The sequence below is a fragment of the Gadus morhua genome, chromosome 13 (genome assembly GCF_902167405.1).
Source record: "Gadus morhua chromosome 13, gadMor3.0, whole genome shotgun sequence".
NCBI classification, from domain to species: domain Eukaryota; kingdom Metazoa; phylum Chordata; class Actinopteri; order Gadiformes; family Gadidae; genus Gadus; species Gadus morhua.
In genome coordinates, this window is record NC_044060.1 from 4879634 (window position 1) to 4895897 (window position 16264).

Here is a 16264-nt window from a genome sequence, read left to right on the forward strand (position 1 = left end):
AGAGAGAGAGAGAGACCTTGTAGATGAGGTCCCGCAGCGTTCCTCTCTCACTGAAGGGTCTGATGACCAGGGCTGAAGACTCACTGGTGCTGGAGAACAACAGCGGACCGATACAGGGGTGCTGGGGAGAGGGAGGGAGGGAGGGGGGGAGAGAGAGAGAGAGAGAGAGAGAGAGAGAGAGAGAGAGAGAGAGAGAGAGAGAGAGAGAGAGAGAGAGAGAGAGAGAGAGAGAGAGAGAGAGAGAGAGAGAGAGAGAGAGAGAGATTACCATACTCATACATATCATATCACATCATATCATAGTGTGTGTGTGTGTGTGCGCGTGTGTGTACTTACATTCATGGAGGTCAGCAGCTTCATGACTGCCTGCAGGTCTTTATCTGACAGAAACTTATCAGGTCCCAGGTCCACCTACACAAACACACACACACGCACACACACACACACACACACGCACCTGGTTCAGTGGGTTGAGCCGCCACGCGATGTGATTTTGTGTAGGCGAGAGGGGCGGGGCTTACCCAGCTCAGCAGGTTCCTGTCTTTGGGCTGTTCCCGGCTCCGGATCAGGAAGTACTGCTTCCTGAGTCTCCACCCTAGCAACCGCAACGTCACCATCGTCATGACAACCAGAACATCAGGAGGCACTCCTTCCTCAGTCGCCACCCTAGCAAGGTATTCCAGCTGGGTGCCTAACTGGTAGACTAGCTGGTAGTCTAACTGGTAGACCGGCTGCTAGACTAGTTTGTAGTCTGACTGGTAACATGGCTGGGAGACTAGCTGGCTGGTAGACTAACAACATCAGGAAGTACTCCTTCTGAAGTCGCCACCCTACCAAGGCAGTCTAACTGGTAGATTAGCTGGGTGCCTAACTGGTAGACTAGCTGGATGCCTAACTGGTAGTCTAACTGGTAGATTAGCTGGTAGTTTAACTGGTAGTTGAACTGGCAGCATGGCCGGTAGAGTAGCTGGTAGACTAGCTGGTAGACTGGTAGACCAGCTAGTCTACCAGTCTAGCTAGTCTACCGGTAAAGGGGGTTAGGACGTACCGATGTCTTTAAGAGGTTCCACCACCTCCCACCGGGAGTCCGACCGAAAGTACATGGACACCTGCTGGAGGGCGATCTCTGAGAGAGACAGAGAGACAGAGAGACAGAGAGACAGAGAGAGAGACAGACAGACAGACAGACAGACAGAGAGTTAATATAATGTCTGGAGGACAGTGCCTCTGCTCATCTGCTTTGAGTACTGTCCCCTCACCTGTGTAGTTGGAGGAGTAGCTGTTAGGGTCCAGAAACTTCTTGACAGCTTCTGAGCTGGAAAGCAGGGGATTGTGGGTAATGTAGTCCAAGTAGGCCTGTAGGCCCTTCTGTCTCTCTGCTATAAACTCCCTGTCCATGTTTCCTATCAGCTTCTTAGGTGGGAAGGACAGACTGATCCCTGAAACCTACAGACAAAGAGACAGACAGAGGGAGAGAGATAGACAGACAGATCATGGTATGTTTTGGGTTCATTCGTGGACAGGATGTGAACTTGCAAAAGCTGTTAAAACCCCAACTTCCTGTAGATCATGAACGCTGCTTAGAGGTCAAAACCCATGCAAACACGAACATTGACAACCACCATCAAAATCAAGCCCTCATCCAATCATAGAGCCCTCATCACTTCAGAGAGCCCTCATCCCTTCATAGAGAACAGAACACTCACCCCTTCATAGAGAACAGAGCTCTCATCCCTTCATAGAGAACCGAGCTCTCACCCCTTCATGTAGAACAGAGCTCTCATCCCTTCATAGAGAACATAGCTCTCACCCCTTCATAGAGGACAGAGCTTCATAGCTATAGTAAAGGAAACTAGTTTCTAGTCATCGTGCAGCAATGTGAGCATGCAGAGTCTTACCTGGAGACTGCTATGTAGCATGTCGAAGTCACTGTAACGACGAATCACCTGTAGGAACACGACAAACACAACGCGTCATTGAACTATGACACGTTATATTAATTACATGATAATTAACTATTGAATTGTTATAATTAGTGAAAAGGTCATTTTATATACCTGCCAGCTGTTCTCTGAAGACACACCCCTCTGGACTCTGATGATGTACTCCTGAGAAACACAGAGTCAGAGACCGAGCCAGTGTCAGACAGAGTTAGAGTGAGACAGAGTCAGAGTGAGACGGAGACCGAGTGTGAGTCAGTGAGACAGAGAGTGACGGAGACAGACTCAGAGTGAGACAGACTCAGAGTGAGACCGAGTCAGAGTGAGTCAGAATGAGAGTGAGACAGAGTCAGACAGAGACAGAGTCTGTGAGTCAGACACCGAGTCAGTGAGACAGAGAGTGACGGAGACAGACTCAGAGTGAGACAGACTCAGAGTGAGACCGAGTCAGAGTGAGTCAGAATGAGAGTGAGACAGAGTCAGACAGAGTCTGTGAGTCAGAGACCGAGTCAGTGAGACAGAGAGTGACGGAGACAGACTCAGAGTGAGACAGAGTCAGAGTGAGACAGAGACAGAATCAGAGTGAGACAGAGTCAGAGTGGACAGAGACAAAGTGAGACGGAGACAAAGTCAGAGGGAGACGGAGACAGAGACAGAGTCAGAGTGAGACAGAGACAGACAGAGTCAGAGTGAGACAGAGTCAGGGTGAGAGTGACATCAAGTGAGAGTGAGACAGATAGAGAGACTGAGCGAGAGAGACTAACTATCCTGTGATTTTAAGTTCAGAGGGCAAGGTCAGAAGTTCACATGAGAAGTCATGTGCTCTCACATTATCTTCACTGTCTGCCTGTCTGTTAAAGTGTTTATCGTGTTGGGCCAGCATTGGCTTGCCGTTCATCCCAACAGTTGTGCTGAGACGGAAATCTGCAGCGATGGGTTTTGAGAAGATAAGGTTTTATTTTCCTCCAACCGGATTCGGCGAGAGAGCAGGAGCACACTCTGATTGACCGCTGAAACATGATATTCATGTTAGCATATTCATGCAATAATAATTATCTTGGTTTCACAAGGCTACGTATCAACCACTGGGACAGGCCAGTGCGGAACAGTTAAGTTTAAGTTTAACGTTCGTTAAGGAGGAGCCAATCACCGACATATGAGGGCGGGACTAAACATAGTAAGGATGTGATGGAAAGATTCAAGATTTGACTGTAGCTGGAGTTCTCCGTCTCTAACAGAGCGTGATGTTATTTGATAGAAAGATTGACTCCTATGCCTTGCTCTACTCGCTAAGTTACACAGAGATTCGGACCCCCAACCCTGCAGTGCTAGTGCCTTGCTCGACCTACTGAGCTACCCAGGGAAGAGTTCCCCTTACTGTACAGTGGCAGTGGCTTGCTCTACTGACCAGGCTTCTCCGGGATTTGAACGTACAACCCTGGCACTTCCATCGTGCTGGGGAAGGTGAGACACGAGACATGACTCCAGCGATCAATCACTCACTCACCCAGTGAGTGACTCACTCAGTGACTCTCTCACTCACTCACTCTGACTCTCTCTTTCACACAATCAGTGTCAGTGACACACTCTCTCTCTCTCTCTCTCTCTGATTAAGTTTAACCAGTGGTCAGTCGGATGTGGTTGAGCTTTAACCAGTTTATCTTTTATGGTTGAGGAGGTTAACCCGTTTACAATAGGGGAAGCAACCCATCATAAACTAAGAATAGCTTACTCCTCGGGTGTAACAACCGCATTCACATTTCAACACAATATGAGTTGTGAATGATTAGCACCTCAACATGTGATCTCAGTGAGGAGACAAGGAAAGACTTATCGTTATCTGCCTTGATGAGTCGTAATAATAACCTGTCTCTCTCTATAGAACAGTAGTATTGCATACTGACAGTTCTATGTAGAGCTAGATACCCATTAACACATTATACCCACAGTATAAATCACACTATGGTGCCCACACTGTTGGCACACAATAAACCATTGACTCAGTACTGGGCATTCAGTTGCCTTTCTGATCTAGGTGGTCCAACATTAGCATGACAGGTCAACAGAACAGCCAGCTCATCTGCTCAGAGATTAGCATGCTGGGCTACCTAGCTCATCTGATCGTATATAGTAGCATGCTAGGCTACCAGAACAGCCAGCTCAGCTGATCGGTGTCAACAACAACCGGAACTCTGGTTCAACGTGAGGCGACAGCAGCACCAAATCAGCACTTTTTCCTAGAAAGAGGACATTCTATAAATCCGACACCACACACATACACACACTGACACAAGGACTACGCGTGTGTTTGCTGTCGGAACCCCGACATTAGAACCACTTTCCCGCTTCCACTCACCGTGTGAGACTGGAGGGTCTGGCTGGCTTCGATCACCGCGGCCAGCGGCACGGTGTCGTCCAGCAACAGCCTGCAGGCGGGCGGCTTGTCCACCGAACACATCCCGTAGCCCGGCCTACTCCCCGGGCCCGGCCCGCTGGGTGTGTGGAGAACCGGTAGAACTCCTCTGGAGCGGTTGTGGGGCTGCTATGGTTTGACGGCCGCGTTGCCAATAATCAATAATAAGCAAGCCCAGTCCGTCTTGACAGCCGAGTAGAAAACGTCATTTCAAACATTTCCGGATGATTACAAAGTAAAGGTTCGCCTCACGGTTGACGGTACCATTCTGAGGAGAACCAGGTTGTACTAATCCAAAGGTTGCTTTGGATCCACGAGTTGTTTTCAGGCCTCTATACACCAGTGTGTCAATGGTAAGCAATATTCAACTCCAACGCCGATAAGAACCCACTCAAGGATGTCCTCACCTCCTCCCCTTCAGTTGTGTGACTGATTTCCAAACTGAGGGCTAACTGGAAACAGGGGGAGTCAATAATCAGCTGCTTCTGGTCACTAACACAGTTTTGAAATAGCCTCCGTTGGATAAATATTACCCAACGTGGCTTGGAACAATAAAAGACGCTTTCTGTTGAAATGGGAAAGATTCAGTTTCATTTTATTTCGGAGTGCGCCTGTAGCGCCCTCTGCGGGCCGCTTTAGACACCGCGTCCACACAGGACAACACACAACATCCTAATGAAGAAACCGCCAGTGTGCAGTAACCAGGGGCAACCAGCTTGGCCACCTCCATCACCCAACCCCCCCCCCCCCCCCCACACCTCCTCCTCCTCCTCTAGGTCTTCTCCTGGGGCACCATCAGCTTCACCTCCCCCTCCATCACCACCTTCTCCCCGGCGGAGCACCGCACCGCCAGTAAGACCACCTCCATGCGGACCCTGGTGACCTCGGCCTCCGCCACCACCTCCTCCCCCACGTACAGCGGCTGGGGGAAGCGGAGGTTCTGGTGCAGCAGGACACAGCCCGGCCCGGGCATGCGGGTGCCCAGCAGGGCGGAGAGCAGCCCGTTGACCAGCACCCCGTGGACCACGGGCCGCAGGAAGGGCGTGGTGGCGGCGTAGGCCGCGTCCAGGTGGAGGGGGTTGCGGTCGCCGGTCAGCTGGGAGAAGAGCTCCACGTCCCGGGGGGAGAAGGTCCTGGTGAGCGAGGAGCGCTGGCCCACGTGGACACACCGCCGCGGGACCGCCTGGAACACGCAGCCCCTCATGGGTCCAGCGCCAGGTCCCGGCTGTTCCCGGTTAGCGCCAGCAGGTACGGAGACACCTTGGAGAGAGGAGGACCATCCGTCACGCACGTTTACATTCAGGGCGTTTAGCAGACGCCTTTATCCAAAGACACTTACAAGAAATACATCTATCACAAGAAAGAGAAACAAAATACCGCTGTCGGTACGGTAAGGATGTTCATAGAACCAAGTACCAAACCATCGCTAGGTTAACCCATTCCACCCCATACAACAAGGATAGCTAGGATAAGACGCTACATGAAGCTAGGTAATATTTGTAAGTGCCAGGAAGTACAACAATAAGTGCTTGTGGGGGAGGGGAAGTCTAGGGGAAGGCCCCCTTGTAGGAGACTGTGCTACCTAGAGAACTGGTCCCGGTAGGACATATGGTCTGGTGGGTCAGGAGTCAGGACTCCAGTATGGAATAGGTTCTGGTAGGCCCAGTAGGACTACAAGGTGTAGGAGGAGGTTCTGGTAGGACTACAGGGTGGAGGAGGAGGTTCTAGTAGGTCCAGTAGGACTACAGGGTGTAGGAGGACTGGAGGTTCTAGTGGGTCCAGTAGGACTACAGGGTGTAGTTGGAGGTTCTGGTAGGTCCAGTAGGACTACAGGGTGGAGGAGGAGGTTCTAGTAGGACTACAGGGTGTAGGAGGAGGTTCTGATAGGTCCAGTAGGACTACAGGGTGGAGGAGGAGGTTCTAGTAGGTTCAGTAGGACTACAGGGTGGAGGAGGAGGTTATAGTAGGTTCAGTAGGCCTACAGGGTGGAGTAGGAGGTTCCAGTAGGTTCAGTAGGACTACAGGGTGGAGGAGGAGGTTCTAGTAGGCCCAGTAGGACTACAGGGTGGAGGAGGTTCTTGTCGGACTACAGGGTTTAGGAGGAGGTTCTGGTAGGTCCAGTAGGACTACAGGGTGGAGGAGGAGGTTCAGTAGGACTACAGGGTTTAGGAGGAGGTTCTAGTAGGTCCAGTAGGACTACAGGGTGGAGGAGGAGGTTCAGTAGGACTACAGGGTGCAGGAGGAGGTTCGGGTAGGTCCAGTAGGACTACAGGGTGTAGGAGGAGGTTCTGCTCACCTGCAGAACCCTGAAGGCACAGCGCTGCTGCTGGAAGAATCCCAGCAGAGTGAGAGAGCTCCACAGCCGTACCAGACCCCTGCACGCACACACACACACACACACACACACACACACACACACACACACACACACACACACACACACACACACACACACACACACACACACACACACACACACACACACACACACACACACGGTTATTTAAGAGCTGGTTCTACAAACAGGTTCTTTAAGAGCTGGTTCTACCAACAGGTTCTTTAAGAGCTGGATCTACCAACAGGTTCTATCGCTAGGTACCTGCTATATATTCGGAGCACTGCAGTCAGGGTGTCCTCTTCAAAGGTCAAAAGGTCGAAGGGGAATGCGGCTCCCACCTGGAACACACACACACACACACACACACAGGTGAGACAGTGTAAATCCAGGGAGCAGGGAATCGAACCCAGACCTCGTCCTACCTCTCCGTAGAGACTCTTCAGACCCGTGGTGATCAGGTGTTTAAACTCAACTGCTGTTAGTTTAGTCTGCGCCTTTTCCAGAACCCTACACACAAGGCGCGCACACACACACACACACACACACACACACACAACATATGATTTCAATGACACACAAAACAAGCGGTATCCATTTACTGCATGTGACCAACTTAAATTGACAGACATTGTACCAGCAATGTACCAGAGCTACAAACACGGTAGTACTACATCAATGGCACACAATCACAGTTGCAGTAGACAAGAAAACGGGATTACTCAGTGCACTAGTAGCAGTACAGATGCAGAAGTACAGAAGACTCACAGGGAAACCTTCATGTACTGGTACACCGGAGAGTTCTTCACCACGACACGTTCATAGACGGCTGGCGGCATCCTAGGTCATGTTCTGTAAACATTTAAAATACACCATGAGAGGACATCCGGATAAGAACTTTGTATTCTATCGGTTCAGTCGTCTTATCATTATAGCAGCAATATCGTGCTGCTATAATGATCTACCTGGAGAGGTCGGTTTTAAACCTGAACTTTAGTTTAATATCTGTCCTTTCTTTAACACATATCAATGGAGTTGCAATGTTCGTGACATTATATATACCAGTACTATTGGTTAGAATATCTGGGGATAATTTCCATTATCTACAGGACTGAAAATATATTCCATTTAGTTTACCTCCATACAAACACAGAATTACTTTATTTCCCCAATCTCATGTTGTGATGCCTCGATCAAACCCAACCTCACATGATGTAGCACTATTCAGAGCCCAGATAATACCTACCCTGTTGTGTCTCGTGGTTGTAATGATATAATATTATAATAAAATAAGAATCTTTGTCCTCAATTCAAGTTTGTCCTCGGCTTTGAGAAGCGTGTTGGTACTTAGTCACGCGCATGCGCAGTTAAATATAAACAAGCGCGACGGAAGAGGAATGCCTATTTCAAAATAAAAGATCCACACCCGGTGTAATTACATTCACATTACATTTATTTTATAAACATTGTAACACCGACTTCATATAATAACAAATATAATTTGAAATGTAAACTACAAAAAAGTATCTCTAAAGAGACACCAAAAAGTAATTCCAAAGAATTCTCCTCTCTTCCTCTATAAGGCAGGAATCACTGGGAATGATCATCTTATTACAAATTCATCATCATTCATCATCGTCATCATTGTATGTTCATTTGCATGTTCACTCTGTGTTCATCTGGGTTTCCTACCACTCCACCATACCTGCTGATTAACACTCCTGCCCTGCCCAAAGCAGAGCACTACACCTGGAATTTGTTCCTGGGCGCTACCTGTGTGGCAGGCCACCCATTGCTCCTAGCGTCAAGTATAGGATGGGTTGAATGCAAAGAACGAATTTCCCATAGAATTAATAAATTATATATCAGTATCACCATCATCATCATCATCCTTTTCATCATCATCATCATCATCATCATCATCATCATCATCATCATCATCATCATCATCCTCCTCCCCTTCATCACCATCATCATCATCATCCTCCCCCCCCCGGGTCTGGTTTCTCCCAGATTCCTCCATGTCTGGGATCATCAGGAGCGTTTCTTGGTTTGGACGTCCTGCGTGGACAGGAAGTCAGTGAGGAGCTGCGCCGCCTTCCTGGGTCGGTCCAGCATGACCGCGTGCCCGCAGCGCTCCAACAGCTCCACCTGGCAGCCGGGGTGGGCCTCCTGCAGCACGCCCGCCCCGGACACGTCGATCACCTGCCGAGGACACGTGGTTAGAGCCTGATTTGATTTGGTCCTCCTGTTTCCTGCCTTACTAGTACCCTGAATACTTCAATTAAATTATATTTGTAACGCCCTTAATCACCATTACAGTCTCAGAGGGCTGAACAGGCCGTGGGTTTATTTATATCTTTACTCCTTACTAATTTACATATTTCCAATAGCTGCGTATTAAGAGGGTTGAGGGCTAGAGGGGTTGGCGTGAGCTGGCCTGTGAAGCCCTTTGGAACGGGACTGGGATGAGGGCCTGTACTGTGGTACCTGGTCGTCCGTTCCCCAGATGACCTGTAGGGGCGTTGTGATGAGGTGAAGGCTGTCGTGAAGGGAGCGGACCGACTGCTCGGAGAGGATCTCCTGTAACACTGAGACACACAGGAAGTACCATTACTGAGCATCTTATCCTAACTAGCGTTGTTGTACACGGAGAATGGGTTAACCTAACGACTGTTGGACTTGACAAATGGACTTATTGTAAGTCGCTTTGGATAGAACGACTGCTAAATTTCCTAAAAGTAAATGTAAATGTACTACTGTAGTACTATGTGGTAGCACAATATAAACACTATGGGGCTATATAATAGTACTAGCTGAACACTGTGGTACGATATGAACAGTGTAGTACTGTTTAATAACTGTAGGAATATGAAGGAGTTCTATTGAAACACTTTAGTACCTTGTGAGTAGAAGTCATTGTTCGGAAGTCTTGAGGCTAACAGTCCCTTCAGGATCTGGACAAACACAGAAAAAAACACACAAACGAGAAGTTACTAAAGTATTACTGCTGATATATAACTTTTAAAACACATCAGATTGCAATTTTCAGCATGATGTGCTTTACAAGAGAAAGAGAGAGAGGTACTTTATTCTTCATTAGGCTATAACAATCAACATACAGACACGTTCCCTATTTAAACCTATTGCATTGTAATAAATGGTTAGCAGTAGTCATATAATATATTAGAAGGTAATCAAATGGTAATGCCAACAGTCTTGTTTTGACAAGGTCATCCATGTTCCAATATAGCAGCAAACTGCTTCATACGCTGTCAGAAATATCGGCTTCTCCACAAAACTGCAGAGATGTTGGACCACTGATGTCATCCGCCCCGCTGGTGTGGAGCACTTCCCCTTTAAGTAGGGCGAGGGGGCGGGGCTTACTGCTCACCTGTTTGGGTAGTACAATGTTTCTATGGCAGCAGAGCTTCAGCATGTCCTCCATCTGCTGGGTGGTGTGGGGGATGAGGGGGACGTCCTCTGGCCTCACCTCCCCGCGCTCCTTCATCTCCTTCAGCAGGCGGACAAACCCAGAGTCCCTGGGGACCTCGAGCCCTGTAGAGAACCCCCTTATTACTGGGTACTACCCTGGGTACTACCCGAGTACTGGGTACTACCCTGGGTACTACCTGAGAACTACCCGAGTACTGGGTACTACCCTGGGTACTACCCGAGTACTGGGTACTACCAGCCCTGCAGAGAACCTCCTTAATACCGGTACGACCCTGGGTACTACCCGAGTACTGGGTACTACCTGCCCTGCAGAGAACCTCCTTATTACTGTGGTACTACCGGAGTACTGTGTACTACCTTAGAACTGAGGTAATGCCTTAGTACTGTGGTCCTCCCTTAGTACTGTATCATGTCAGTGAGGTGGTACCTCATCATGTCTGTACTGTGGTACCTCATCATGTCTGTGTGGTGGTACCTCATCATGTCTGTGTGGTGGTACCTCATCATGTCTGTGTGGTGGTACCTCATCATGTCAGTGTGGGGGTACCTCATCATGTCAGTGTGGGGTACCTCATCATGTCAGTGTGGGGGTACCTCATCATGTCAGTGTGGGGGTACCTCATCATGTCAGTGTGGGGTACCTCATCATGTCAGTGTGGGGGTACCTCATCATGTCAGTGTGGGGTACCTCATCATGTCAGTGTGGGGGTACCTCATCATGTCAGTGTGGGGTACCTCATCATGTCAGTGTGGGGGTACCTCATCATGTCAGTGTGGGGTACCTCATCATGTCAGTGTGGGGGTACCTCATCATGTCAGTGTGGGGGTACCTCATCATGTCAGTGTGGGGGTACCTCATCATGTCAGTGTGGGGGTACCTCATCATGTCAGTGTGGGGGGGGCTGTATTCACCTGCAGGGCAGATGAGGGTGAGGGCGGCCAGCTGGTCGGGGTGTTGGGCAGCGTACACCCCGGCCACGTTGCCCCCCATGGAGGAGCCCGCCAGGTGGAAGCGCTGTTTGTCCAGACCCACCGCCTGGACAAACTATACAGCAGGGTGTCATCAGTACAACAAACTACACAGCAGGGTAACATTAGTGCATCAAACTACACAGCAGGGTGTCATTGGTGCATCAAACTACACAGCAGGGTACCATTAGTACGACAAACTACACAGCAGGGTGTCATTAGTACAACAAACTACACAGCAGGGTAACAACAGTACAACAAACTACACAGCAGGGTGTCATTAGTACAACAAACTACACAGCAGGGTAACAATAGTACAACAAACTACACAGCAGGGTAACATTAGTACAACAAACTACACAGCAGGGTAACATTAGTGCATCAAACTACACAGCAGGGTGTCATTAGTGCATCAAACTACACAGCAGGGTACCATTAGTACGACAAACTACACAGCAGGGTAACAATAGTACAACAAACTACACAGCAGGGTAACATTAGTACAACAAACTACACAGCAGGGTGTCATTAGTACAACAAACTACACAGCAGGGTAACAATAGTACAACAAACTACACAGCAGGGTAACAATAGTACAACAAACTACACAGCAGGGTAACATTAGTACAACAAACTACACAGCAGGGTAACAATAGTACAACAAACTACACAGCAGGGTAACATTAGTACAACAAACTACACAGCAGGGTAACAATAGTACAACAAACTACACAGCAGGGTAACATTAGTACGACAAACTACACAGCAGGGTAACATTAGTGCATCAAACAACACAGCAGGGACTTATTAGTACGACAAACTACACAGCAGGAGATCATAACTAAGACAAACTACAGAGCAGGGTGTCATTAGCACGACAAACTACACAGAAGGGTAACATTAGTACGACCTACTACAAAGCCGGGTTTCATTAGTAACAGCCTTAAATCAGCAGCGATTTATTTACTAGCGTACAGTTCTACCTATTGTACGCTAGTGTCTACCTCAACTACCACCCTAGTGTCTCAACTACCCCCCTAGAGTCTACCTAAACTACCACCCTAGTGTCCCAACTACCACCCTAAGGTCTACCTCAACTACCACCCTATTGTCTCAACTACCCCCCTAGAGTCTACCTCAACTACCACCCTAGGCCCTATTCCTTCACACCTGGCCCTGTTTGACTGTGTGTGTGTGTGTGTGTGTGTGTGTGTGTGTGTGTGTGTGTGTGTGTGTGTGTGTGTGTGTGTGTGTGTGTGTGTGTGTGTGTGTGTGTGCCCCGGCTGTGGTCTGGGGGTGTGTCTGGGGCTCTGACCTGGTGGATGCGGTCCACCTGACCCTGGATGCTCCAGTCCTCCGGTCCGGTCCGGCTGGACCCCTCGTGACCGGGCATGTCCACACTCACCACATGCTGCCGCTCCGGAAGGTACTACACACACACACACACACGCGCACGCACACACACACACACACACACACACACACACACACACACACACACACGCACGCACGCACGCACGCACGCACGCACACACAAACACACAGGCACACACACGCACACAGAGACACACACAGGCACACACACACACAAACACACGCAGGCACACACACACACACGCAAAGGGACACACAAGCTGTTATGTTACGTTTCACACACTGTTATGTTGTCTCACACACACACACACACACACACACACACACACACACACACACACACACACACACACACACACACACACACACACACACACACACGTGTCCACCTCCACCCGACACTCTGGTGATGGAGGTCGGCCGTTGCCGCGGCGACGGTACCTGCATGATGGGCAGCCACATGTCTTTGTTGGCGGAGAAGCCGTGGAGCAGGAGGAGGGAGGGGCAGGGGCCCGGGACCCCCCGCTGGGAGTAGCAGAACCTGTAGTCCCCCCAGAACACACACCTCACCTGGAGACCCCGCCTCCACCTGCTGCACCTGCACTCACACACACACACACCACACACACACCCAGCCGTCAGTGTTATGATACTAATGTGTGTGAGTGCGAGTGTGTGTGTGCTTTTGTGTGCGTGTGTGACATTGCATGTGCGTGTGTGTGAAATTGTGTGTGCGTGTGTGTGACATTGTATGTGCCTGTGTGCGTGTGTGTGTGTGACATTGTATGTGCGTGTGTGTGACATTGTGTATGGGTGTGCGTGTGTGTGTGTATGCGACATAGTGCGTGTGTGTGACTGTGCAAGTGTGTGTGTGTGTGTGTGTGTATGTTTGTGAGTAAATGTGTGTGTGTGTATATGTGTCTGTGCGTGAGTGTGAGCATCAGTATGAGTGTGCGCCTGCATGCATGCGCGTGTGTTTGTGTTTCCTCACCAGTTGTAGGTCTTAATGAGTGCTGCAGGCCAGAGGAAGTATGTCGCCGTGAAGACCAGGACGGGGACGGCGAGGAGGCTTCCTGCCAGCGCTATCATGCTAACCACACACACGCCCATCTCCACAGGCAGGGCGCACACAGCTTCCCTTTAAGACAAAGGCACGCACCGTCCCTTTAAGACAAAGGGTTCAGAACAGGACCTCCTAGCTCTAGTGAGGACTCAGCAGCAGACACTTTGGCCCAATCCCATTTCTACCCCTTACCCCTTCCCCTTACCCCTCCCCCCTTCCCCTTACCCCTTCAAAACAAGGGGGAGGGGTAAGGGGAAGGGGTAAGGGGTAGAAATGGGATTGGGCCTTTGACTGTAACCAGATCAAGCGAGTGTTTAGTGTCAGAGCCGTTGTCCTCTAAACACATGGAATGATACGATGAATATGAAGTAGTTATGAATACTGATTAATATTTTATACGTTGTTTAGGATTTAATCTATCTAGGGCGGTGAAAAGTTCAGGAGTATCGTTCTATATTTGTTGTGACCAATCAGGTCCACTGTAGGAATAGCATTAAATTACAATTTCAATGCAAGCCTCCATTCCCTTGCGTGAATGAGTGCCTTCAGAGGGTTGTTCAGTAGAACATCTCTTCAACAGTAAAGAAAGCCTGACTCCTCGCAGTTCACGTTTCCTGCCCAGCTCTGAGTCGTCTCCCCTCCAGCACTTCTGCTGTAACCCAGGAGGACTTCTGGATCCCAGATCAAACCAATACCAACCCATAACTCATACTAACCCATGCTCACTAAAAATAACCCATTCGATGGACTGCTGGACTTTGAGGTCATAAAACTGGTTAACATGATGATGATGATGACGTAATATGTTCAACAGGGTAGCCCTGATGCAACAAACCCATAATAACCCATTTATTAATAACCCTATATTAACCATACTAACCCAGATTCACACAGATTAACCATACTAACCTGTATTATTCATGCTAAACAATATTAACCAATATTGCCAATACTAACCTATACCAATCTTTACCAACCTATATTGCCATATCAACCCAAACTAGCCCATTCTAACCCATACTAACGAGAGAGAGAGAGAAAGAGAAAGAGAAAGAGAAAGAGAGAGAGAGAGAGAGAGAGAGAGAGAGAGAGAGAGAGAGAGAGAGAGAGAGAGAGAGAGAGAGAGAGAGAGAGAGAGAGAGAGAGAGAGAGAGAGAGAGAGAGAGAGAGAGAGTGCTTAAGATGATGGATACTCTTCAGCCTTTGGTTTTGTTTTTTATCCTTAATCCTATCCTGGCTTTCACGTTACCATCTAAACAACATGACGACAACATGACGAAACAATGACAAGACAAGACGACATGCGTTCAAGTTCAACACACAGCACCAACCTTTCCTCTATGCCTGGTCTCGCTCTCTCTCCTCTCCAGGGGGTGAGATCAGCTGTTTAGGTGTGGAGATCCACTGGTTAGGATGTGAGATCAGCTGGTTAGGCGTTGAGATCAGCTGGTTAGGATGTCAGATCGGCCGATTAGGAGGTGAGATCAGCCGGTAAAGAGGTGAGATCAGCCGGCTAGAAGGTGAGATCAGTCGGTAAGGATGGGAGATCAGCCGAGTTGGTAGGATGGGAGATGAGATCAGCCGGTAAGGATGAGAAATCAGCAGGTTTAGCAGAATGGGATGTGAGGTGAGCCAGTAACCGTGGGCTCCGGCATAAGAGGTTTGAACTACAGAGGAAGTTCAAGGGCTGCTGTTGCTTTTTCAACCACCGACTGAAAAGCGGCGCAGTGATGTAGGTCAGAGGTAACCCTCTGTGAAATCACTCTGTGTTACCTAATTTTCAATGATTAACATAGAGATATCCGTCCATATGCACCTGCTATCCGTCGGCCATCGTCGATCGAAGCTCCAGAATGCGACTCAATACAATAATGCGACGCGCTTGTTACGCGCTTTGATGTGCAGCCGCCACAAGAGGTCGCCCAGTATCACCATATTCTGCTACTGGTTTACTGGGAGCTGCCCAGTATTTCAGGTCCTGCTACTAGTCTACTGGGAGCTGCCCAGTATCACCACATCCTGTTAGTGGTCTAATGGGAGCTGCCCAGTATCCCCACACTTTGATATTGGTTATACTGGGATAAAAACAATTGTCTGGGATTATTAAGATATTTAATGAATTATTTTTCACAGAAATCACAGACAATTTTCAAAACATTCCTTCGGCCTGAGTCATTTTATAAAAAATAACAACCAGCCAGTAAGCAACTCATTCAGCTTGCCAGTCAATTAGCCAGTCAATCAGCCAATCAGCCAGCCAGCCTATATGAAAGGTGGCTAAGAACGCAAGGATGTTGTGACCCGTCACGGGCAATGTCCACATATTCCTGTCGTGCTGTTTTACATCTAGAGCCATAAGAGTACCTCATGAAACCACATCTGAATGTTCACTCAAATGTACTTTAGGAAATAGTTCAAAAACACACAAATATTACGCATGTCAGAAGGACAGGAGTAGATAAGTGGGAGATAGGAGAGGAGAGGAGGTGAAAGGATAGGATAGGAGAGGAGAGGAGAAGATAGGAGAGTAGAGGAGAGGATGAGTTAGGAGAGGAGAGGAGATAGGAGAGTTATTTTCGAATTATTTTTAAACGAGATTTAAAACATTTTTGTGAGCAAGCTTTTCACCATGATCTGTGGGACTTTGATTGGTCCAGGATCTCTCTTTTCAATGATGTAGAACTGGCATGGAAATACTTTCATGATGCTTTCAC

The 16264-nt window shown here is 48.7% G+C and overlaps 4 protein-coding genes across 5 annotated transcripts in view; all 4 read right to left on the reverse strand.

Moving 5' to 3' along the window:
• The window catches only part of pxk (PX domain containing serine/threonine kinase), a 12381-nt gene extending 7293 nt beyond the window's left edge, over positions 1-5088 (reverse strand). For both annotated transcript variants that reach the window (XR_003979081.1, XM_030373641.1), the window contains exons 1-8: positions 4297-5088; positions 2058-2108; positions 1899-1946; positions 1260-1446; positions 1049-1126; positions 522-595; positions 337-411; positions 17-121 (exon numbers count right to left, since the gene is read on the reverse strand). Coding sequence is in view for 1 of the 2 variants with exons in the window: in XM_030373641.1 (XP_030229501.1) it covers positions 17-121; positions 337-411; positions 522-595; positions 1049-1126; positions 1260-1446; positions 1899-1946; positions 2058-2108; positions 4297-4398 (720 nt within the window). In the remaining variant the exon portion in view is untranslated. The remainder of the gene's footprint in view (positions 1-16; positions 122-336; positions 412-521; positions 596-1048; positions 1127-1259; positions 1447-1898; positions 1947-2057; positions 2109-4296) is intronic.
• Positions 5089-5116: 28 nt separating this feature from the next.
• LOC115556542 (hydroxyacyl-thioester dehydratase type 2, mitochondrial-like) lies at positions 5117-5609 on the reverse strand. The gene has a single exon (XM_030373643.1). The coding sequence runs from the start codon at positions 5555-5557 to the stop codon at positions 5126-5128; it is 432 nt and encodes a 143-aa protein (XP_030229503.1). The 5' UTR covers positions 5558-5609; the 3' UTR covers positions 5117-5125.
• rpp14 (ribonuclease P/MRP 14 subunit) lies at positions 5333-8067 on the reverse strand. The gene is made up of 6 exons (XM_030373645.1): positions 7935-8067; positions 7457-7540; positions 7114-7198; positions 6953-7029; positions 6650-6728; positions 5333-5613 (listed from the first exon to the last, which is right to left on the reverse strand). Exons 2-6 carry the CDS (start codon positions 7525-7527, stop codon positions 5554-5556), a joined length of 372 nt encoding a protein of 123 aa, XP_030229505.1. The 5' UTR covers positions 7528-7540; positions 7935-8067; the 3' UTR covers positions 5333-5553.
• Positions 8068-8123: 56 nt separating this feature from the next.
• On the reverse strand, positions 8124-15381 carry LOC115556541 (abhydrolase domain containing 6, acylglycerol lipase). Its single transcript, XM_030373642.1, has 9 exons — positions 14882-15381; positions 13479-13625; positions 12929-13085; positions 12429-12542; positions 11057-11189; positions 10083-10246; positions 9591-9645; positions 9179-9279; positions 8124-8893 (listed from the first exon to the last, which is right to left on the reverse strand). Exons 2-9 carry the CDS (start codon positions 13595-13597, stop codon positions 8723-8725), a joined length of 1014 nt encoding a protein of 337 aa, XP_030229502.1. The 5' UTR covers positions 13598-13625; positions 14882-15381; the 3' UTR covers positions 8124-8722.
• Positions 15382-16264: the final 883 nt, after the last annotated feature.

Bases quoted from the DNA above. Each gene is read 5' to 3' on its own strand.
- rpp14 (XM_030373645.1), bottom strand. From the start codon at position 7,527: ATGCCGCCAGCCGTCTATGAACGTGTCGTGGTGAAGAACTCTCCGGTG. The intron at 7,030-7,113 runs GTAGGACGAGGT...TGTGTGTTCCAG, and splicing joins TGAAGAGTCTCTACGGAGAG to GTGGGAGCCGCATTCCCCTT. The intron at 6,729-6,952 runs GTACCTAGCGAT...GTGTGCGTGCAG, and splicing joins GTGCTCCGAATATATAGCAG to GGGTCTGGTACGGCTGTGGA.
- LOC115556542 (XM_030373643.1), bottom strand. From the start codon at position 5,557: ATGAGGGGCTGCGTGTTCCAGGCGGTCCCGCGGCGGTGTGTCCACGTG.
- LOC115556541 (XM_030373642.1), bottom strand. From the start codon at position 13,597: ATGGGCGTGTGTGTGGTTAGCATGATAGCGCTGGCAGGAAGCCTCCTC. The intron at 13,086-13,478 runs GTGAGGAAACAC...GTGTGAGTGCAG, and splicing joins CTCATTAAGACCTACAACTG to GTGCAGCAGGTGGAGGCGGG. The intron at 10,247-11,056 runs GTGAATACAGCC...GGTTCTCTACAG, and splicing joins CACCCTCATCTGCCCTGCAG to GGCTCGAGGTCCCCAGGGAC.